Source organism: Pteropus medius, unplaced genomic scaffold, assembly GCF_902729225.1.
Source record: "Pteropus medius unplaced genomic scaffold, Ma_sr-lr_union100, whole genome shotgun sequence".
Taxonomy (NCBI): Eukaryota; Metazoa; Chordata; class Mammalia; order Chiroptera; family Pteropodidae; genus Pteropus; species Pteropus medius.
The window spans coordinates 13,606,876-13,629,308 of record NW_024349799.1 but is presented as its reverse complement, the minus strand read 5'-3'; the positions used below and the strand labels follow the sequence as shown (position 1 = coordinate 13,629,308).

The 22,433-nt window shown below is 57.3% G+C and overlaps 2 protein-coding genes across 6 annotated transcripts; one reads left to right on the top strand and one right to left on the bottom strand.

Annotated features, from left to right (window-relative positions):
• The first annotated feature begins 1,719 nt into the window (after positions 1–1,719).
• GIT1 (GIT ArfGAP 1) lies at positions 1,720–17,156 on the top strand. Of its 3 annotated transcripts, none has more exons than XM_039886185.1 (20): positions 1,720–2,052; positions 7,580–7,713; positions 8,179–8,291; positions 8,413–8,518; positions 9,039–9,256; positions 9,340–9,434; positions 9,770–9,812; positions 11,842–11,890; positions 12,357–12,429; positions 13,000–13,097; positions 13,502–13,613; positions 13,739–13,872; positions 14,022–14,174; positions 14,279–14,509; positions 14,599–14,652; positions 14,843–14,929; positions 15,048–15,121; positions 15,231–15,413; positions 15,516–15,579; positions 15,732–17,156. In XM_039886185.1, exons 1-20 carry the CDS (start codon positions 2,001–2,003, stop codon positions 15,942–15,944), a joined length of 2,286 nt encoding a protein of 761 aa, XP_039742119.1. In that variant the 5' UTR covers positions 1,720–2,000; the 3' UTR covers positions 15,945–17,156. The 3 variants fall into 3 exon arrangements, with proteins under 3 accessions (XP_039742119.1, XP_039742120.1, XP_039742121.1); XM_039886186.1 differs by having other exon boundaries at positions 1,888–2,052; positions 14,022–14,129; XM_039886187.1 differs by lacking the exon at positions 14,843–14,929 and having other exon boundaries at positions 1,888–2,052.
• A 342-nt stretch (positions 17,157–17,498) lies between these two features.
• TP53I13 (tumor protein p53 inducible protein 13) lies at positions 17,499–22,418 on the bottom strand. 3 transcript variants are annotated; one of them, XM_039886199.1, is made up of 7 exons: positions 21,182–21,340; positions 20,957–21,025; positions 20,695–20,736; positions 18,928–19,056; positions 18,595–18,795; positions 17,948–18,503; positions 17,499–17,860 (listed from the first exon to the last, which is right to left on the bottom strand). In XM_039886199.1, exons 1-7 carry the CDS (start codon positions 21,260–21,262, stop codon positions 17,748–17,750), a joined length of 1,191 nt encoding a protein of 396 aa, XP_039742133.1. In that variant the 5' UTR covers positions 21,263–21,340; the 3' UTR covers positions 17,499–17,747. The 3 variants fall into 3 exon arrangements, with proteins under 3 accessions (XP_039742133.1, XP_039742132.1, XP_039742134.1); XM_039886200.1 differs by lacking the exon at positions 21,182–21,340 and adding an exon at positions 22,291–22,418 and having other exon boundaries at positions 17,500–17,860; XM_039886198.1 differs by having other exon boundaries at positions 20,957–21,326.
• Between the last annotated feature and the right edge of the window lie 15 nt (positions 22,419–22,433).

Genomic DNA, 22,433 nt, shown 5'->3' with positions numbered 1-22,433 from the left:
CAGCCTGGATTGCGGGTCCTAGTCCCTGGGCAGCCCGCTCTCTTTTTGCCAGGCGGCCCACACACAGGCTCTAAACCCAGGCTGCTTTTCCTCTGGCCTGTGAGCTCCAGCTGCCACGTGCTCGAGACGCGCCTACACAGCAGAGAAACAAAGACAGCCAAGCGATGGGGCTGCCAGCGGAGGCCTCGACATTTAATAAATGAAATTCCATAGCTGGGGGTCGATCGGGTGAAGGCGCGGCCACCGCTGGTGGGCTGTGCGCCAGGTAAGGGCGGCCAGGCCACTCCTCCCGTTGCCGAGACTAGGGCCACCAAGCCCATGGACTGACTCCTCAGTGTGGGTGCAGTACCGGGCGGCAGGTGTCCCACCCCCCTACCCCCACCCCGCGAGGTATCCTTGCATAAGCCCCGCCAGCCTGCGGCTGGCTGTGGGGGGAGGGGAGGCCTACAAGATTTTTTTAAAGGTGTGATTATAAATATATCCTGTGGATCGCGATTTCAAACAAACTTGTCAATCTGGGCTGCAGCGAAAAGCGATGGAGGCAGCTCTGCATGTATTTCGGGTGATGTGACTCATGAACATTACTTGTCTCCCCCAGGGAAGCAGCCTGTCCACCCACAAGTCAGTGCTGCTCTGGCACCGCTGGGATGAAATCGACCAACTCCGGCACCCCTGCCGAAGGACTCCTCCTACCCCCTACTCCTGTTATTAACCAGGATTCCCTGCTTGAGAACTCAATCCTGTCACCACTGACGGACCTCCAGGCCTGGTTCTGGACACCCCTGCCTCCTCCCGACAGGCAGAGTGTTCTGGCCTTTTGTTGCAGCAGGGATGGGGGCTGGGTGCACGCGGGGCACACGTGTATAGGGGAGCATGCTCAGTGTCGGGGTGCACCCACGTGTGGCCCGCGCCTCTGCTCTCTGTCCCCCCACCCACCCCTGCTAAAGCTCTGTGAAGTCCAAGAAGGAAGGCTGCCACACACACACAAAAATAGTCCTTGTATGTTATATGCACACTCTGGTGGCCCAGAAACACAGTGGATGTATACAAGACAGATGACAAGTAGATATTACTACACACAGGGACAGTGGTCACTCCTCCGGAGGTCTTCAAAAACCGCCCAAATTATTTTCTCTCTAAATGGAAGCACTGAGGAACGTTAGAATGTATTCTGAGCCCAGAGGTAGGGCATGACCTCTCTGGCACCTGGGCGTCCATATTGTTGGCGGTGTGCATAGTCAGCAAGGGTGTGATCACACACACACCTGAACACACAGATGTGAACACATGCAGGACCAGGACGCATACCTCACCCCAGCCAGAGATAGGCGGATACCCCAAACCACAGCCCTTTGACGAGGAGGGGGCCTGGGCCTCCAGCTCCTCATTCTCTTCTCTGATACCGAGGGGCCCTGTCTCAGGGCCCGAGCCCCCCGGCCACCCTGCCATCTCGAAAGTGAAGGGGATAGGGCTGAGAGGGTGACTTACACTGCCTCCCGGCCAGGGGAGCGCCAAAGCTGGGGCCAGGGCCCGCAGGTGACGCTGCCCACTCAGGCCTGGCGGCGGCCGCGACCCCTTTAACCGCTCCCGCCCTCTCCCGCCCGCGCTCCCGGCTTCCTTTCTCAGGGAGGAGCGGCGGGCGGGGCTGGTCGGCGGGGCGGGTGTGCGGGCTGCCCCTCCCCCGGTGGGCAGGGCCTGCGCCGCTTCCTGCGGGAGCTGTCGGGAGCCGCGCAAGGGGCGGAGAGAGCGAGCGGCGAGCGGCGGCTGGGCGGCGCGGGGCGGCGCGGGGCGGCGCGGGGCCGAGGGCGCCCGAGGGCCAGCGGGCAGGCGGGCACGGCGGGTTCCAGGCCAGCCCCGGGGTCGGTCGGTTGGCCGGGCGCGCGGAGGCTAGCCGGGGCCTTGCCGGAGCCGGGCCGGGCAGCAGGGGCCGCCGCCGCCCGGGCCCGCCGCCCGCGCCCCCCACGCTGGCCCTGAGGGCTGGGGCCGCGTCGCCGCTGAGGATGTCCCGGAAGGGGCCGCGAGCGGAGGTGTGTGCGGACTGCAGCGCCCCGGGTAAGCAGGGCCTGGCTGGGGGCGGGACCGCACACCCAGGCCGCCACCGGGCGGGCGTCGGGGCCTGGCGGGAGCGCCGTGCGGGGCTGGAGGGTGGGGTGGGGCTGGGGGCTGCGGCCTCCTGCCTCCTGCCTCCGGCCCCCGCCCAGGCCACTGCGGAGCTGCGTCCTTGGCGAGAGGGCTGGCCTGGGGGGCCCCATTCCCTCGCGTCCGCCGACAAGCGAGGAAGGACATTCCCGGCGCCGCCTCCCACCCCTCAGTCTGAGGGAGGCGGGCAGCTAGCTGCTCCCCCCGCCGCTCCCTCCCCCCATCTCAGTATCCAAACGGAAGCGCCAGCCTGGGGTGGCAGGAGGGCTGTGGCGGAGGACGGCAGGGTTTAGGAGATGGGGGCGAATGTGGTTTTGTGTCATCTCAGTGCCACCCCCGCGTCTTGCACCTGCTACTCGCATGGTCTGCTGGCCCGCTGGGGTGGCAGAGGGCAAGGGATAGAGACCTGGGCAGATGGGCGGGGCGGAGGTGGGGGTGGGCTTGGATACTATTTCCTCGGGAGCAGATGAGGGGGTAGCTACTCCTAGAAGTCCCTGCCCCTGGCTTCCAAGGCTGAGATTCCTTGCACGGCCTGGTGTTCAAGGCCAGTACAAACCTGGGCATCTTACCCCGAGGCATCCCCAGGCCGCCTAGTGACTAGAAGCAACTAGACCCGGCTTTTCCTGTGCCCCAGTAAGGCCTGCTTGGGAAGGTGGGGTTGGCATTGCCCCAACTTAGTACAAACCCCTCCTCCCCTAGCCCAGTCTGGCCAGAAAATGGGTAGGAAGTAGCGGTGAGGGGTGGGTGCCTTGATTCCCCAGGTCCCGCTGGTTTCCTGGACTGCCTTCTTGTATTTACTCTGGTGTTTCCCTTCTTCCGAGCAAAGTCAGGTCCAGGCTGATGTGAAACCTCCTGACCTGCTGAGGAAGTGAGGAGCAGTGACCCAAGAGGCTGCTCCCTTCTGTTGTGGGAGGACACTGCCAGTGATGGGACTCAGCAGCTGGCCTGGGGAAGGAAGCCCTGGCCTTTTTCCATCCCCTCTTTAGAAAAGGAGCTATCTTCCTGGGAGACCTCTGGGCAGGCTCAGGGGGTCAGTGAGCTCAAGGGGGACTATGGGCACACTAAGTGTGAGAGTGTGGGGTGCTGTTTTATGGGGCCATAACTTCCAGCCATCCTTTGGACCCCAACAGTTTGAGATTCGCAGATGCTCTGGTGGTTCTGATGGCTCCAAGGCTAGAGTGTTTGGGAATTGTAGATGCCTGGCAGAGGCATGGTACCCTGTGAGTAGTTATGACCCTGAGTCCTCCTGTCAGGGCATGCCATGATCTCGAGGGCTCTGAAGAAGCTCTCAGGGGGGTATGTGTCTTTAACCCTAATTAACTGAAAACTATGATCTCCTTGCTCTAAGCATGGGCAGGTCTGGGGATGGAGGGACTAAGAGGAGAGCTTGGCTTCTATATGTTTGTCCCAAGCTGTTCTGCACCTCTGCTGGGTGGGTGTAGCATATTAGGGAGAGCAACTAGGGCTGGTAGGGGCTGCTTATCATACAACACTGAATTTTAGTGTTGCCTTTGTTTCCTTCTTACTCTCCAACCCATGGTAAGACTTTCTTCACTCTGGGCCTCAGTTTTCTCAACTATAAGGCAAAGAAGTTGGAGTAGAAATGATTTTTGAGGACCGTTCCATCTCTAAATCTGTGGTCCAGATCCTGGGCTTAAGGGACATAAGACAGCATCAGCAAGGCAGTTGTCCTTTCTTCAGTGGTTTTGTTGAAATCTCTGGATGCTCAGTGGACTTGGGGAGGAGTGGTATGTAGCTGGTGTGCTGGACTTTCTAGCTCCTATCCCCAGTCCTTGTCCCACAGAGGCATTTGTGTCCTGGGTACCTCCTTTTCCCTTGATCCAGGATATAGGTCAGGAAGAGGCAGATGGTGAGAAGGTGAGGATGGGGAGGTGGGCAGGGTACTTACCCCTCATTCCACCCCAGCACCTAGCATGGTGTCTGGTGTATAGTAGGCACTCATCAAATGTTTGGATGCTTGTCAGGACCCCTGCTGGCTATTTGGAGCTATCCCATATCTCACCATATGATGCATGGAGTAGCATTCTCAGTCTGGGAACTGTAGCAGCCCAGGTAACCAGCAGTCTGGGCTTGAAGGCAACCAACATCCTGAAGCCCAGATCCAGAGCCACCCCCCTGGTGTGTGCCTCCTACCTAGAGTGCTAGACGTCTCTCATTGTGATAGGAACCCTACAGTCCCAGCCCTAGGAATGAGGTGGTGGCTTTTTTGTAGTTGGTTAATTTTGAGGGTCATGGAGGTGAAAGGTGAGATGCACTCAGACGCCCAAGGCCCCTATACTCCTCCTGCTCCCAGGCCTGATCACTACAAAGATGGATGGACGGATAAGTGCATGTTGTGAGGCAGCTAGACATGGCATGGCTGCTATGGCAGCTTTTGCCACCTCTTTAGGCATCATCTGTGTCCCTTTCTGCCTTGGGAGGCCAAGAGAGGGGCAGGAGTTAGGCAACCTGGAGAATGTGTATTCCCCCCTTCCTTCCCCTCCACTTACCCTGTCACACAGTCCTGGCCTGGCTCTTAAGGGCCTACTCCTCCTCCATGGGCCTCCAGGTCAACCTTTCCGTGTTGGCAGCCCTAGGCACAGGAGTAAAGCTGTATAAGCGCTTTGGATGAGCAAGTCTTGCCATTTGGGAACCTACAGGCTCATTTGCCTCTTCATAATGTAGATTGTCGTGGAGTGGGGTCAGGGTTGGGTTTTTTTCCTCTTTTATTGAGATATAACATGTATGGCAAAATACCTGTACTTTACTATTTAGCCTGATGAGTTTTTACATGTGTGTATAGTTGTGTATAACCACAATTCCAGTCGAGAGGTAGAGCATTTCCATCACTCTGCAGGGTTTTCTTATGCCCCCTTCCAGTCAGTGCCCCCCACAAAGGTAACCACCATTCTGACCTGTATCCCTATGAATTACTCTTGCTTGCTTTCAAGATGGTGGGCTTCTTGCTTTTCCCTAGTGAGGATCTGATCCCTAGCTCAGGAGAGACTAGTTTTTATAGCAGACCTATTGACCCCAGAGGCCACTTAAGGCTTTAAGTGGTGACATGAATTTACCTTAGTAGAGGCCTCCATGGGGTTGGCACTGGTTAACATTATCCCAGGACCCCTCCTGCCACTTGCCTACACATTCCAGACCCCCACCCTGACTGGAGGCAGAAGTCTAGGAGGAGGGTTGGCAGGATACTGAGAAGGTCACCACATCCCCTAGCCCTGTGTTCCCTGTCTCTTCTCCAAAATTGGTCCAGGGAGCCTCTTTGGGACAAGGGTTCTGGGTCCCTTTAACCTTAAACTCCAATAGCCATTTGACTTTTCAGAAACCCTTCCTGGCCTTTCTGCTTAGGACCTGGCCTAGGTGGGGCTTAGGGCTCCTGCTTGGTTATGCCCCTTGGGCATCAGGAGTAGGTAGTAGGTTAGAGTGGGCTTCTCATCTGTGTCACCCAGAACTGAGCTGGCACCAGTGCTCCCCAGACTAGGATAGTGTCCCTTGCCCAACCTTTGTATTTCAGGCCATGTGGAGGAGAGGGAGGACCCTTCCCCCAGCCTATGAGAGTGCAGAGCAAAGCTGTGGACCACATTCTCTGGGTCTTGGTCTCTTGGTCACTGCTATACTCAGGGGTTTGCTATATCTGGTCTGGCCCTGGATATCTTGCCAGTCTTCCCAGGCCTGGCTTCTCCGGTAGGGCCACGGGCCTAGGGTGGGGGTGGAGGCCTCAGGGCAGCCCATTTATGATCCTGGTCTGGGCGGCTCCCCACTTACAGGAAACCCCACCATTTCAACAAGAGGAATTTAGGCTGCGTCATTTCCAGCTTCCTGCCTGGGCTGCCGGAGGTGGCTGGAGGGCAGACCCCTGACCCAGTAGTGTTTGGGAGTGGGGGGAGGGAGCTTTCCATGCCTGGGGTGCCTTACTGCATGGTTAAAGCCAATACTATATATAGTGTGCTTTAGGGCTCCCCCTCTTGGCACAGATGTTGGGTCCCTTTTTCTTGGGCCCCAGGAATCAGCGCCCCAGGAAGGTGTGTGGCGAACACCACGTGTATCCATCCCTCTGTTGCCCTATTTTGGGGACTCCTTAAAGAAGCCCTGACTCGAAGAGCTGAGCTCCCTCTTTTACTTCTTCTTTCCATGCCATGAGGGGATACTTGCTATGCTGCACCCTGACTCAGAGTCTCCTCACAATTCTCCTGGGAACTTTGATGGAAGTCCTTGCGGAGAAGGGTCTAAGAATCATCTTCTGGTTGGAAAGAATCTTGTTACCCCTGAGCACTAGGGGCCAGGCAGAGAGCCAACACCCTCCTCCCCCAGGACAGGCGGGGGCCTGGGCAGAGCACAGTGTCCTGAGAGAGAGGCTCCCTGCCCCCACTCTCCAGTGGCACACAATGGCTGCTTTCTCCCCCATGACCTTTTCGAAGTCTGAGCTGTATACAGCTGTCTCTTCTCCCTCTCCCAAGGGGTCTGGGATGGGTGGCATCTCCTCTGCTCTTGAAAAGGACTGCAGGGGCTCCCACCCTGATCCGACCTCCCTTTCTTATTTCCAAAGTTCACTTCTCCCCAGGGAGTAGAGAGTGGCTCCCAGAGCCCTTGCCCACTGGGAGCTGCCCGCTTCATAGCAGAGGCAGAGGGACAACAGAGTTATGGACATGGCATAGTCTCTGGTATCTAAGTGCCTGGGTCCACACCCCAGCGTTCTCACTCATTAGCTGTGTGACCTTGAGCAAGTGCTCTAACCTTTCTTGAGCCACTGTCTCCTCGTTGGTAAAGCAGAGATAGAGCATTCCTTACCTTGCCTGACAATTATAAGAGGCATCATACATAGAACACCCAGTTGTACACAGTGGGTGCTCAATCAGTGTTAGCTCCTTTGCTCTCTCCAGCCCCCTTAAGAGGGGCTCCAGCTCTTTCCATCAGTGATGGTGACAGAAGGCTTAGGCATGAAAATGCCTCTTGCCTGCCAGGACAAGGGCAGAGTCAGGAACCCGTGGAGGGGTGTGGTGGGCCAGGCGGGTGGGCCGGTGGCACCCGCCTAGGGATATGGTATGTAAGCATCAGGGTTGCATCCCCTAGGGAATTCCTGCCTCCCTGGGGGGAGGGCTAGGGGAGCAGTCTTGTTCCCTGGGGAAAGGCTGTGGGACTGGTAATGGTGGCTGTAGGATAGGAAACTGACCACTGAGTAGGCCCTGGGGACCACACCTTCTCAGAGGGGAAAAGATATGTAGGAAAGGACTTGGCTCAGTCGGTCACCAGCTTTGAGCCTTTGGGGAAATCCCTCCCACGGCCTTAGCTCAGCTTCCTCATCAGTAACCTGTGCCTACTGGGTGAGTGAATGTGTGTGGAATACTAAGTGCAGTGCTGGCCCAGAGCGGGTGCTCAGAGGGTCTCGCCTGAGTCTGGCTATGGCTCATCCTTGCTCCCAACCCTGCAGACCCTGGCTGGGCCTCCATCAGCAGGGGTGTGCTGGTGTGTGACGAGTGCTGCAGCGTGCACCGGAGCCTGGGACGCCACATCTCCATTGTCAAGCACCTTCGACACAGCGCCTGGCCTCCCACATTGTTGCAGGTATGGGGCGTGACCAGGCGGTTCCTCCCCCACAGAGTGTGCTGAGCACAGGCACACTTTCCTCACACCCACATATACACCTATCTGGATTCTGCAGCTCCCAGGGGGCAGCACCCACCTGGGGCAGAGCCTAACCCCGACTCTTTCTACCCACTCGCCTATGTAGAAGAGAGATGTCCAGGACTGGAGTCAGACAGACCCAGACTCTCACCCCAGCTCTGCCACTTACTAAGTTGGCCGTGTCGCATTGAGCAACGCATTTAACCTCTCTGAGCCTTGGCATGCTAACCATGCAACCTAAAGTGCTAAACAGGACCCACATCTTTGTGTGGCTTGACTGGATGGAGGTGCAGGGGTGACAGGTACACAGTAGGCTCCTTAGTACTATTTGCAGCCACACTGGCTGCGGCTGGTCCCCAGCTCATAGTACCCAGAGCGCTCTCAGTTGGCATCTTCTCCTTGCAGATGGTGCACACACTCGCCAGCAATGGAGCCAACTCCATCTGGGAGCATTCCCTGCTGGACCCCGCGCAAGTGCAGAGCGGCCGGCGCAAAGCCAACCCTCAAGACAAAGTCCAGTGAGTCAGGCCGGAGGGGTGGTGGCAGGGGCTGTGTGGTCTGGGACGTGGGCCCAGGAGGTGGCTGGGTGATTAGCCTCTCCCACTCTGCTCTCCATTTTCTCCTGTGTGCCCCACACAGCCCCATCAAGTCGGAGTTCATCAGAGCCAAGTACCAGATGCTGGCATTTGTGCACAAGCTTCCCTGCCGAGATGACGATGGGGTCACTGCCAAAGACCTCAGCAAGGTTTGAGGGGCCCCACAGTGGATGGGTGGGCTTCTCTTCTCCTTCTCACCTACAGTGCCCTGAAGGCCTCTCCTTCACCACTGAGCCCTAGGCCCCAAAGGCAGCCAGATCAGGCAAGAACAGTGGGCACGGTGGACGGACAAGATTGCACGGTCTGGCTACATGTGGTCAAGTTCCCTCAGCTCCTAGAATACAGGCTAAAATTCCCTAGCTCTCACCCAAAAGGTGGGAAAACTTGGGGTAGTTTCCTAGCCTGTCAGAGCCTCAGTTTCCTCATCTGTAAAATGGGAAAGAAATAACGGCATCTACCTCATAGAATGTCTGTTCTAAGCAGAGCATGCAGCACGTGGTAGATGGTGACAGACGACAGCTATTATTCATTGGTATTAACTCCTAGTGGGAAGACTTTTTTCCTTCCTGACAACCCAGTTTCAGCTGGGCCCTTGGAGCTTGTAGGAGTGCAGCTAAAGGAGGGGAGGGGCCTCACACACACATTTGTTGCACACTCTGCTCCTTGCAGCAACTGCACTCGAGCGTGCGGACGGGCAACTTGGAGACATGTCTGCGCCTGCTGTCACTGGGTGCCCAGGCCAACTTCTTCCACCCAGAGAAGGGCACCACGCCTCTGCATGTGGCTGCCAAGGCGGGGCAGACACTGCAGGCTGAGCTTCTTGTAGTGTATGGGGCTGACCCTGGCTCCCCTGACGTTAATGGCCGCACACCCATCGACTATGCCAGGTGAGGGTCGGCTGAAGGGTGAAGCTTGGGTGGGCAGGGGAGTGGACTGCTGCTGCAGGCTGAGCCATGCCCCCTCCCCACAGGCAGGCGGGGCACCATGAGCTGGCTGAAAGGCTAGTCGAGTGCCAGTATGAGCTCACTGACCGGTTGGCCTTCTATCTCTGTGGACGAAAGCCTGGTGAGCAGAGTTCAGGGCTGGCCTGGCTGTGCCAGGCAGGTGGGACCCAGACACACCCCAGCAGCAGGTACCATGGTGACAAAGCCAGCTGGGGAACAGTGTTGCTAGGCAACTGGCTCCTGTGAAATTGCTGCAGGCACTGGGCTGCGTACTTTGGGGTAGGGAGTGGGGGTGGGCATAACTTCCAGCCAGCTCCCAGGGCTCTTGGGGGTGGCCTGCCCTCCTTCCTTTCCCTGACACTCCTGAGTGCCAAGCCCTGTTCATGACAGTGAGGTGGGCTTCCAAATGCTAAGGCTACCCAGCACCAGTGACTTGGCATTTTTATTTTTGCTCAGATCACAAGAATGGGCATTACATCATCCCACAGATGGCTGACAGGTAAGTGCCCACCTGAAACCTCTTCCCAGAGGTTGTTAGAAGCCCTGTGGGTGCCTGACCCCCAGAGGCCCGACCCCTCCTACTCCCCAGGCTTTAGGGGCTTGGGACCCCTCCCGCCCCCCCGCCCCGACCCCCTCACCCCCATCATGGGCTGGAGACACAATTATTTCACAGGCCATTCCTCACTCCTTAATGCTGGGCCCCAGGGCAGGTAAGAAGTGTCAATTCAGCATATGGCCATCAGAGCCTGAGCCCCTCCTGTCAAACACATAGGGCTTGAGTATAAGAAGCACCCCCAGGAGAAGTGGATCACTGGGTTCTGTTCCCAGTGGCTCTGATAAACTTCTCTTCAGTGAAAAAGTGGTGGGTTCCAGATATTTGACTAACTTTGGGACTACCGGCCAGGACTCTGTAGTGTGCTCAGAAATTGGGCAGGGGCCCGGAGCCAGGGCATGGCACAATTTAGGTGTTTCTGCCTCTAATCTGCCAGGCGGCAGGTGCTCAGGCTGTGGGGAACACCCCCGCCCCCCAATCCCTCATCCAGCTCACAAGATGGGTGCTGGCGCCCCCTGGTGGCCAGCTCTGATGGCCACGTCTTCATGCCAAGCAATGCCTGCTGGCCTGGATCTGGAGAGGAGGCTCCTTCCCTCTCTAAAGGCCAGTGTGTGCAGATGGGGATGGTCAGGCCTGGACACCACAGATCCCTGAACCCAGACCTCTGTTTTGAAATGCCAAGACTCCCCACTTCTTCTCTGGTCTGATTCTGCTTGGTGTGTGTGCCTGTGTATGTGTGTTGGTGGTGGGGGGGGTGCTATAAACCCATATGGGCATGTACCCAATGAAATGTTAACCAGGCATCTTCCCAGTACCGGCTGCTGTTCTTGGCACTGGGACACAGAGGTAACTCAGACATGATCCCTGCCCTAAAGGAGCTCACAGCAGCGTCAAACAGTTGTAGTTCAGTGTGGGAGATACAGCAAGAGAGACAAAGTCATAGATGTTAGACACGCTGTGCCAGGAACTGCAGGCAGACTGAGGCTGGAGCACAATGTGAGAGGCGGAGAATCCCAGGAGCAAGACTGGAATAGAGATGGGGTCCGAGAGTGGCAAGTCCTGCGAGCCTCAGCAAGAACTGTGACCACCCAAAGGGCAGACAGGGTCCAAGCCTGGATGTGTGGAGTCAGCTCTGCTGTTTACTGGTTGTGTGACTTCAGGCAGTCTACTTAACCTCTCTGAGCCTTAGTTACCTTTCCTGGAAATGAAGGCAACAGCCTGTCTTTCTGAGCTTTTGAGAGGATTAAATAAGATAATGCATACAAAGCACTTAGCATATTTTTTAAGTGAGCTTTTTGTTAAAATATGCCGTGCAAACCTGTTGTTATTGAGATGTTTCTGTGGCCAGGAGTAATATAGCCAGATGCGTTAAAAAGATTACTCTGGCTGCTGGGTGGAAAAAAGGATTGTAGGGGCAAGACTAGGAGTAGGAAAAGGATTAAGGAATTATTGCAAAAGCCCAGGCAAGAGGAATAATGGCAGAACCTACGGAAAGCCTGGCAAAGGCTTGAGGGTGAGGGAGGTTTCAGGCGACTCCCAGGAGTTAATGTTGGTGCTGGATGAGTGGGTCACCGAGAAGAGGAGTGAGCCGTTCAGGAGGGAGCAAGGTTGGGGGGGGAGAAGATGTGTTCAGTCTTGTGCACTCTGGATCTGGTGTGCACACGGAGATGGGTCTGAGCTTGATGTGGGAAGGCATGTGCTGCCCTGCTCCTGGGTAATTGCTACCTCTGTCCTGTTCTTCCTTCTGCTGCCTTCCTCTGGACTTAGATCTCGGCAGAAGTGCATGTCTCAGAGGTATCTGGCGTCTGCCGTGGGAGCAGGCTCTGGAGGTCGGGTGGGGCAGGGTGGAGCTGCTTGTGTGACATCTGGGGTCTTTTCTCCCTGGGATCCCTGCATGTTTGGGAGGTCATTGGCAGGGGCCTGGCCATCTCTCATGTCTGGCCTCTCTCCTCTTCCCCATTCCGGTCTTCCACAGCCTGGACCTGTCCGAGTTGGCCAAAGCAGCCAAGAAGAAGCTGCAGGCGGTGAGTCTGCTCAGACAGGCCCGCAATAATGGCACCTGCTCTCATTTCTAACCCTCTACCCCTGCAATTGCTCCCCCTCCCTCTGACCTGGTGCCCTTTTCCAGGTCTTCGACCTGCCCTAACTCTGGCCTCCTCCCTCTTTTCCATCTCCTTAGTCTCCTTTCTTCACCTTCCCACCCCTTGTCTTTGATGCTGGGTTTGCCTTCCAAAGGCGCCCAAGGCCCTAGCTCTTCCTCTGACCTACATGGGCACTAGCTGGTTGCTCTAGTCTCCCTTCTGTCCTCTCCCACCTTGGAGCTTGGCACACAGACCCCTACCACTGTTTCCAGTTCTGAGACTATGGGGACTGGGTGGCATAAGGGACACAAGCCATTTCCCCCGTCTTAGGACATCCCGGTGAGCCAGCCCTGTTGGCGCGGAGGGCCAGTTGATCTGACAAAGCCTGTGTCCCCCTCTGTGCCTCTAGCTCAGCAACCGGCTTTTTGAGGAACTTGCCATGGATGTGTATGACGAGGTGGATCGAAGGGAAAATGACGCGGGTGAGCCGGAAAGGCATCGGAGGCTTTGGGCAGATGGGGAGAGAACGTAGCTGCTGGGAAAGGGCTAGGACCTGGTGTGGCTCTTGGGTTCTTTTACTGAAACGAAGAAGGAGTGCCTGGGGTTGGTCTTATTGACCTGCATATAAAACCCTGCCAGCTGTGAGCCCACCTGGGCAGCTTCCCCAGCCAGGCAGAGTATGTTGAGCTAGAGGCAGCCGGCCTGCTCCTCCCACCGCACCCTGGACCAGCGCTCATCTCTGCTCTGGCTGCCTCCCATTTTGGCTCTCTCCCCAGTCCTACTCCACCCCTCTACATCACTCCTTCCTGGCCACAGCCAGATTCCAGCCCAAATTATGGGCTGGGCTTGGCGTGCGGGAGTCGCCTTGTTCTGTCCGTCAGTTCCCAGCTGGCCTTGCCCAGCCTTGCTTCGCCTGTCTAAAGACCACCCGTTTTGAACACCAAGCTTGGTGGGTGTGGGGAGGAGCTAGGAGAGCACTGCTCAGCGCTTCTCTTGTTCAGCCCATGGGCCTGGCCACTTTGGACAATCTGCTTCCTGCCCCTCCCCCACAGTGTGGCTGGCTACCCAAAACCACAGCACCCTGGTGACGGAGCGCAGTGCTGTGCCTTTCCTGCCTGTTAACCCTGAATACTCAGCCACACGGAATCAGGTGAGGGGGCTTGGTGGGGAGTCTGGGGTGGTCTTCTTCCTTCCTGGAGTTGCCAGCTCTGTGGGCCCTGTCCTTCGTCACTGGCTGTTGCCTGGGACAGACCCTCAGCTGGGGCCTGTTATTCTCCATCCCTGGCAGAGGCCTCCCTCCAGGCCCAGCTGGCACTGGGATTTGGGAATGGGTAAGAGGCTGTTCTTTGAGCACTTGGTGAACAGTCTCTGGGCGGGGGATATTCCAGTCCCTTCTTGAGAGCTCCCCGAGGTACCCTGAATCTGTGCCATCCCTCACCCCCTGCCCTGGCCAGGTGAGCCGGGCTGGGGTGGTTTAGCTGTGGATAAAGCAGAGAGCTGACAGCAGAAAGCAGGGGGCCCCCTCATGCCGGCCTGGCCCTTTCTGCCTCACAGGGGCGACAGAAGTTGGCCCGCTTTAATGCCCGAGAGTTTGCCACCTTGATCATCGACATTCTCAGCGAGGCCAAGCGGAGACAGCAGGGCAAGAGCCTGAGCAGCCCCACAGGTGGGAAGGGCAAAGGTGGGGGTGCAGGGGGTGGGCACTGTCCCAAGATATCCGTTTGCATAGCTCCTTTTTGGGGGTGGCATGGTGGTGTGGCTGAGCCCTGAGTGACAGGTCTGTTCCCTCAGACAATCTCGAGCTGTCTGCACGGAGCCAGAGTGACCTTGACGACCAGCACGACTACGACAGTGTGGCCTCAGACGAGGACACGGACCAGGAGCCCCTGCGCAGTGCCGGCGCCACACGGAACAATCGCGCCCGGGTCTGAGTGCTGCCCCTCCCCAGGCCCGCCAAGGCCAAGCTCTACCCTCTTGTAGCCAGGGCCTGGGTGACAAGTGGGCTGGGAGCAGCCCTCTGAGGGCATTTGTCCCCTGCCCCTGATGGCTGACCAGCTTATGTCTCACTCTGCAGAGCATGGACTCTTCGGACCTGTCCGATGGGGCCGTGACGCTGCAGGAGTACCTGGAGCTCAAGAAGGCCCTGGCTACCTCCGAGGCAAAGGTGCAGCAGCTCATGAAGGTCAATAGTAGCTTGAGTGACGAGCTCCGGAGGCTGCAGAGGGAGGTGAGGGCTGCTGCTTTGTGGGATTGGGGGCTCCCAAAGTACCAGTGGGGAGATGGGGGTGCTGCCTAGACCCTCTGGAGTTTCTGACACCACTCCACTCTCAGATCCACAAGCTGCAGGCGGAGAATTTGCATATCCGGCAGCCACCAGGGCCAGTGCCCACACCCCCACTCCCCAGCGAACGGGCAGAACATGCGTCCATAGGGCCTGGTGGGAGTGCCCACCGCAGGGACCGCCAGGCCTTCTCCATGTATGAACCGGGCTCTGCCCTGAAGCCCTTTGGGGGTCCACCTGGAGATGAGCTTGCCACTCGGCTACAGCCTTTCCACAGCACTGTGAGTTGCTAGCTGGTCTCAAAGGGGTAGGGAAACAGGGCTGGGACCACCACAGGGCCCTCCATGATACCCACTGTGCTTACCCCCAGGAACTAGAGGATGACGCCATCTATTCAATGCACGTTCCTGCTGGCCTTTACCGGGTAAGCAGGGCCAGGGGCAGATGGGTCCATTTCTGCAAACAGGTTCTGAGCCCCGTGGGTGCCAGGCTTTGTGCTGGATCCTAGGCACAGGGACAACTAGATACACACAATCCCCACCCGCAGTGCAGGGAAGCTGGAAGGTGAGTGGCAACGAGGAGGAGAGACTGACTCCAACCCTCCTGGGTTTCAGATCCGGAAGGGGGTGTCGGCCTCAGCTGTGCCCTTCACTCCCTCCTCCCCACTGCTGTCGTGCTCCCAGGATGGAAGCCGCCACACGGTAAAGTCCCATCCCGTGCCCAAGGGATGGGCTGAATGAGATTTGCGCATAGGAGGTGATGGCTGTGTGGGTCTGTGAACATGCACCTCACCTACCACGCCTTCCCTGTGCCCCCCAGAGCAAGCTTTCTCGCCACGGCAGCGGTGCTGACAGTGACTATGAGAACACGCAAAGTGGGGATCCACTGCTTGGGTGAGGCACCCTGGCAGAGGGAAGCTCAGGTGGGCCTTGGAGTGTCTGTGAGGGCACAGGCAAGAGGCCTCACTGCTGGAATGTCTCTCTTTCCAACCCTGGACCGCAGACTGGAAGGGAAGAGGTTTCTAGAGCTGGGCAAGGAGGAGGACTTCCACCCTGAGTTGGAAAGCCTCGATGGAGACCTGGACCCTGGGCTTCCCAGCACAGAGGACGTCATCCTGAAGACGGAACAGGTCACCAAAAACATTCAGGAATTGTTGCGAGCTGCCCAGGAATTCAAACATGACAGGTATGGGGATGGGGTACAGGCTCATGTGACCTCTGGGTGTTGCAGAGGTCAAAGGAGGGGCCAGTGCCCTTCTAATTTTTATACCCTCCCTTTCCTCCACAGCTTTGTGCCCTGCTCAGAGAAGATTCATCTGGCTGTGACCGAGATGGCCTCTCTTTTCCCAAAGGTACAGGAGCTGGAGTGAGGAGCAGGATTGGGAGGGCCTCAGGATGGGGCAGGTTTAGAGAATCTGCTACCTGGGTGGAGTCACAGACACACTGGGCCTTGCTCATGGGTCATGGTTTGAAGTCCGAGGCCTAGCTCCTTCCTCCTCCCCAGAGGCCAGCCCTGGAGCCTGTGCGCAGCTCTCTGAGGCTGCTCAACGCCAGCGCCTACCGGCTGCAGAGTGAGTGCCGGAAGACAGTGCCTCCAGAGCCTGGTGCCCCCGTGGACTTCCAGCTGCTAACTCAGCAGGTGATCCAGTGCGCCTATGACATCGCCAAGGCTGCCAAGCAGCTGGTCACCATCACTACCCGAGAGAAGAAGCAGTGACCACTCTCCCTGCACCCTCACCTACACCCTGGGACCTCACTGGCCAAGGGAGCTGGGCCACTCCAGACACTAATCCCCACCCCAACAGAGCCGCTGGCGCAAGTGCCCTTAGTGCTGTCCTCTCCCCTGGCAGCCAGGCGCCCTGGTGCCCGCCCCCCTCAAGCCCCCAAGGATGGGGAGGTGGGGTGACAGGAGCTTCTGTCCCCTACATTCCATGTACCTCCCCCCTGTACATAGCATCCCCTCCCTTTCTAGTGTGCAGGGACCTGTAAGGCATCACTTCCAGCCCCTTGCCCTCTGGGGCACCCTTAGCAGAGGGTCAGGTGGGGACACTCTGAGTGGGGCAGTTCCCCCTACATACACCCACCCCCATGAGCCAGTTCAGCCCTATTGGGGGCTGAGTGGGGCATCCCCCCTTCTTTGTACATAATCTCTGTGGATGTCCCCACCCTGTAGCCACCAGCCCCCATGCTGCTCTCCTTTAATGCCAAACGGCCCCTGCCTTGGGCACAGGCTCCAACCTGTGTTCCCGGGGTCCCCAGCAGCAAACACTGGAAAATCTTTTTTTTTTTTTCTCTCTCCTCTATTCCACCCCTTAATTTTAACATTGTGGTAACTGAGTGTCCCTGCGTGCCTGTGTGTGAGTGTGTGGGACGGCAGTGCCGTTCCGGAGGCCTGGCCCATCTGGAGTTTTGTGAGGGGTGAGGGAACCAGAGCAGTAGGACCAGCGTTAGGGGTCAGTCTCCCCTCCCCCATTCTGGGGCCAGGGACTGCCAGGGTAACCTTCTGGGGTCCTGCCCACTGTCTCCCCTCATCACTCCCACCACTCATGCCCCTTCTCTACGAACGAACGTAAAACCACTTCCTTCCATCTCTCCGCCCCCTCCCTGTGGAGGGCGCTGTGTGCTGGCTGGGGCAGAGAACTGAGCTCCTGAGCCTGGGGCTGGCTCCCCGGGGGTCCCTGACTTGGCTGAGAGGCCCCTCCCTATAACTTCTGAGAGGCCAGCACCTGTGCCTGCAGTATCTGGGTACCTGGAACCCAGGCTGCAGCCTGGGAAGGCTGGAGAGGCAGATGGTAGCACCCACCAGCTCTTCTCATTGTCCTGCCTCTGTCCCAGGGGACCAGGCTCTACCTGTGTGGTGGTGGGTGGGCTGTCAAGATGTGTGTCATGTACATTTGTATCAAAAATAAATAAGTGACCATGTGCTGTTTCTGATGCCTAGAGAATTGAGGAGAGGGGAACTGGGGAGGTGGCAGATATGAACTGGAGAAAGACAAACCGGGCAAGGACATGAAGCAAATGAAGGCTGCAACTGCTCCAGACTCTGCACTGAGGAAAGGGATGTCTTAGAAATGGAGCTTAGAAATAACAGTGTTTCAGTGAGTCACACACACCCCCCCCCTACACACACTCCCCCATACTTCTAAAACTTTGCCTCTTAAGACCTGGTTTGTGGTGCCCAATTTGATTTTACAAACATTTCAAATGGTCTAGGACAGTGTCCTGAGATGGGCATGAGTTTGTGTGGCAAGTGCATGAGCTGGAGTCCAGGCTCTACTAAAATAATTTAATTAGAAATACAAGGAGTTTTAGTAAGGGAGACTAAAACAGCTTTTTCTCCCCTGGCTACCTCTCCCCACTAACCTTACACATTAAGGAAGAACCCCTCTGTAAATGTTTAAGCAGGCCTGCTCCATCTGGCCACCAGAGGGCAACCCTGGGTGCAATCCACGTGGCAGAGGTCGTGGCCTTCTGGCCGGAGGAGGGGCCGAACCTGCCACAGTGGCAGGGCTGGGTCAGGTCAGTCGGAGCTGTCCCCGTCCGGGCCGCTGTCTGGCGTGGGTGGGAGGAGGGGTCTCCGGCGCGAGCGCTTAACCCGGCGCGGAGGCATCAGCAGCCTACTCTTCAGCACAGCTATGGGCAGAGTGGGGAGCAGTCAAGGGCAGGGAAGCCATGGGGGGCAGGGAGGGGCTGGGGTGAGTAAGGAGGGGAACTCCTCACCAGCGACTGTGTCCTGGCTGTCCACTATAGGCCCCCAGTAGATGCTCTCCCCGCGTCGGAAGTTTCGGTGCAGCCGAGTGCAGAGTGTGGCCAGAGTGAGCAGCACCAACAGGAAAGTCAGGGCCATGGCAGCCCAGGCAGCCTCTTCCGTGCGTGGGGTGGGGCCCCTGGCCCCCCTCGGAGGTGCTGCTGCCTGAGGGGCCCGGGAAGCCTGACTTGGACAGGCACAGCCACCTGGGCTGCTTTGCCCTTTGGGTACCTGAGCCTCTATCCTGGAGCTGGCATTGCCTCCAGGCCTCCCAGGCAGCAGTGCGGCAGTGGGCACAGAAGGGGCATTACCCTGCTCACCCGGGGTTCCTAATATGGGCTGCCTGGCCTCCAAGCTCCATGGGAAAGCAGAGGGGAACCTCAGGACTGAAGGGGTAGGCTGGAGACCAAGGGCAGCCCGCAGCCCACGCCTCTTGGCACCACCAGGAGAGAGCTGCCTGAACCCTCTAGATGCCACCTCTCTGCCTGGAGGCCGCCAGCTCCGCAGAGTAAAGGCCAAAGCTGGGGCCTAAGGGAAAAAGAAACAGCACTCATATTTCCCCTGCCCAGATAACCCAATGATCATACCAACAACCAAGCCTGGGCCCAGCACCCCTCACCTGCACACACCCTCTCCGAGACGGCTTCCCTCTGCCCGGTGTTGGCACTAAGGGAGAGGGCTCAGAAAGGCTGTCAGAGTGGAACCCTGCCTTTTCCTTCCTCTGCTTCCTCCTCCGCCTCCTCTTCAGCCAGTGGGCAGCCCAGGCTGGCTCTACCCATGCCATCTCCAGTGCCACTCCCCATGCTGCCAGCACCAGGGGCTATGAAAAGAGGTAACTGTTAGAGCTAAGATGAAGGTGGGAGTGAGCAAAAGGAAGCCCCTGAATTTTCCTTTCCCTGTACATGGGGCTGCAGCCTCTGCTAATGCCAACCACCTTTCACCAACCACTTACCCGATCCCTAGTGATGCTGAAGTCAGGAGCCAGTGAGGGCTGGGCCACACAAACATGGGCCAGAAGGGCAAGCTGGAGCTTCAGCCAGGGGTGGGCACAGGGATGGTAGAGGAAACTGACATCCTCAGCCTGGAGGAAAGGCATAAAAACATCAAGCCAGGCCCCAGGTCTCTCCCTGAGAATCATAATTGTATCCTGGGGGCCAGATTAAGGGAACTTCCAGGATGGCCACATGACCCTTCCACCATCAGGTCTCAAGACAGAAAGTACTGGCATGCACTGCCTCTTGCCTCTGAGTGTTCCTTTCACCCCTCTTCCATTAAGTGCCACCCCTCAAAGTTCACAACTCCCATGACAGCATGTCTGCGTAACCGTGTCAGACTCCGACCACACTCTTTAGCTGTATTTCTCTGTACCTGCAATGATGGCTCTACAGGTCCCCAGTCTAGACTGTAAGCATCCCCTTGATGGAAACCAGATCTTCTATTCATTGATCTCATCTATATATTTCTCCCCAAAGCATCCAAATACAGGGCATGCAGGCAGCAGGTGCACAATCCCAGGATGGAAACACTTTGTCAATTACTAATTATTCTCTGACCTGACCTGATGCTCAACACTGTGCCAGATGCTATAGGAGATGCCATAAGAGAACTCCCGGACTCTGTCTGCACAGAATGTAAAGGAAACTCAGGGAAACAGAACCAATGCAAATGAAAGAGCAAACTAATAAAACTCAAACTGATTAGTTGTTAAATTATAAGAAATAGGTTGTAAGCATTACATGAATATGGAGAAGGTGATGAGTAAGGGCTGATGTGATCAGGCAAGGTCTCATGGGAGAGCTGACCTGTACTGCGCTTGGAAGATGGATGAAGATGAATGGCAGAGGCCAGGGAGCTGACTGCTTCAGCTTTGGGTCAGGACAGGCCAGGTGTAGAAGAGAATATGAAGGAGCAAAAGTACAGCAGTGAAAAGAGCCTGGCACTCGCATGTGTGGTAGGTGAGCAGACCAACACGACTGGAGAGAAACCACAGATTTGGAAAGGTCAATCGAGGCTGACTTAACTAGGTAGGGCCTGAAAAGCCAGGCAAGGAAGTATAGCTAAGATAAGGTGGGGAATAAGGAGCCATCGAGGGTTTCTGAACAATAAAATGATTTAATGAAAGGGATGTCTGAGGAAAGGAATCAGGTAGGTGGCATGAGGTCTCTTGGCCTGGAGCTATTATGAGGATCAAAAAAGTGAGATGTTTCAAAAGGAAAACTAAAGGGGACAGGGAAGCTATGACTGGTTACAAAAATAGAGAGGCAGCCATACAAAGTGAACCCACAATTTGGAACCTGGTAACCCGAGGCACACTCTTTAAACGATACAGCTTTATATTTTCCAAAGTGTTGTCACACACTATTCATTTACTCCTCATGGGTACGGACATCACTAATATCCTCTTACAGAAAACTAGGGCCCAGAGAGGTCAAGAGACTTCCCACAGGCACACAGCAGAGTTGGGGCATGAGTTTTTTCCCTACTACCCTCAGAATTCCCTTGCAGCCTCCTGCGCACACAACCAGCTACTCAACAGCAATCCTGACACAGCACAGGAGAGGACAGAGACCTATGGCTCACTGTCTTGGGACCAAGAACATTGCCTCTTCGTGACGAAGTGGTAAAGAATGGAGCTAGCGAGCAGAAAAGGCGGAGAAACCCTGCAAGGAGCTCCATGTTTCCCGTGCAGACATCAAGGATGGCTCCTGCTGGTACTTACCTGCCATGTGCTCACCCGTGTGTAGGTCACTCTTGGTGACACCTGTACATGGGGAAAGAAGAGAACTTAAAGTAGCTGGGGGAGTCTGTGTGGGGGATGGGGAGGGGACAGCAGGCCCCATGCCTCCAGGTTTGGATGGGACGACTGAGGGCTGGAGGAACCGGCAGAGGTCCTCAGAGGGTTACTCAGAGGGTGCAAAGTGGACAGAGTGGGACTGGGCTACCCCTTTGACACCCTCTCCCACCGTCCTGCAGGCTCCTACCTGAGGGGGCAGAGGCCACAGGCCCTCGGGACAACGGGCACCTGCCTCCTCCGCCGGCTCAGCCACCACCTGTGGGTCCAAGACGCGGAAGAGCTGGGGCGCTGGCCTCGGCGAGGGCCCTGCCCTCCCTCTCCCCAGGCCCAGCCAGCCACTCTTTCCAGGAAGAACTTTTGGCAAAGCGCTGAGATCCCGGGCCGGAGCCTTCTCAGGAGCGGGTCGCCTCACCTCAGTGGGACTCAGGATCCCGGCCAAGGCTGCAACAAGGAGCAGCTGGGGCGAAGGCGGAGAAGGGAGAGGAGGCGCCATCCCGGGCGGGGCCCGCGGACCCGCAAGCTAGGGAGAGCGCGCCGCCCCGCCCCGCCCCGCCCCTGAGCCCCCGCGCGCCCACGTAGAGCCCCGGCTCCCGCGCGCCGTCCCACCCCCACCGCACCCGACTGCGCGCCAGGATTCTCCGGGCCAGCGCGCCCCTCGCCTCGCTCCGCCTCCGCAGCTCCGCTCCGCTCACGCCCCGCCCCAATGCCCTCCCACAGCCAAGGACGGTACGCGCACGCGTCCTGAACCCCAAGCCGGAAAAGTTTTGCATGAGAGATACTGGTTCAAGCTCAGCGCGCTGCAATGCAGGCGGGAACCACCTCCTCCGTCAGGCATTCGTCCCAGCAGGTCTCCGCAGCTGCAACGCCTGTGTAATCATGCAACTGGGCGAACGCGGGGGGTGGAGGGGAGATGGGACCCTTGTGGACCGGGTTGCCCAGGAGGAGAGATGAGTACTCTCCTGCAAGCCCGCTTCAGACCCATCAATGTGAAGGACAGAATCAAGGAGTTTGAGCTGCGGAAGGAAGAGGTCACTGCTCTAGAGCTTCATCTTCAGTCTGTCCCACTCTTGCCCTCGCAAATAAGGCCCCGAAACCGGAGGAGCCTTGGAGGCGTTCAGGTCTCCAACTTTCCCAGCCCCAGAAGCTCCGGGAGACCGGAACCAGGCCCGGGTCTGCTTTGTTCCCCACCACCGCGTCTGCTCTCATTCGGTGGCCAACTTGTGTCCAGGAAGACATTGGTCACCGTGAAGCGGAGGACCACAGGCCTCGCCCCTAACAGGGAGCGGTGGCCAGACCTCCCCTGAAGAGAGACGACGGCTTTGCTGCCCTCCTCCCGGGGCCTTTCTCCTTGGCTCGGCTCAGGATTTTGAGGAAAGATGGGAACATGGGTGGAGGGTGAAGGTTGACATGCCTAGCCCAAAACTCCCAAATAGAACAAGAACGTATTCTTTCAGTAGTCTCTCACAATTCTGTGATTTACAAAGGGGTTCCTCACCATTCCCCTGTTCCCCCAGTAATTACCAGCTGTTGAGGTGATTGAAAGGACTCCAGTCTATGCCCCGCCACGACCCCATCGCAGGTGACAGGCATCTCTCTCGCCCAGCACCTTAGTGAGTCCTTTCCCCTAGCTCATTCTCGGAGGCTTGGGGCTGTTTTTTCTGGGG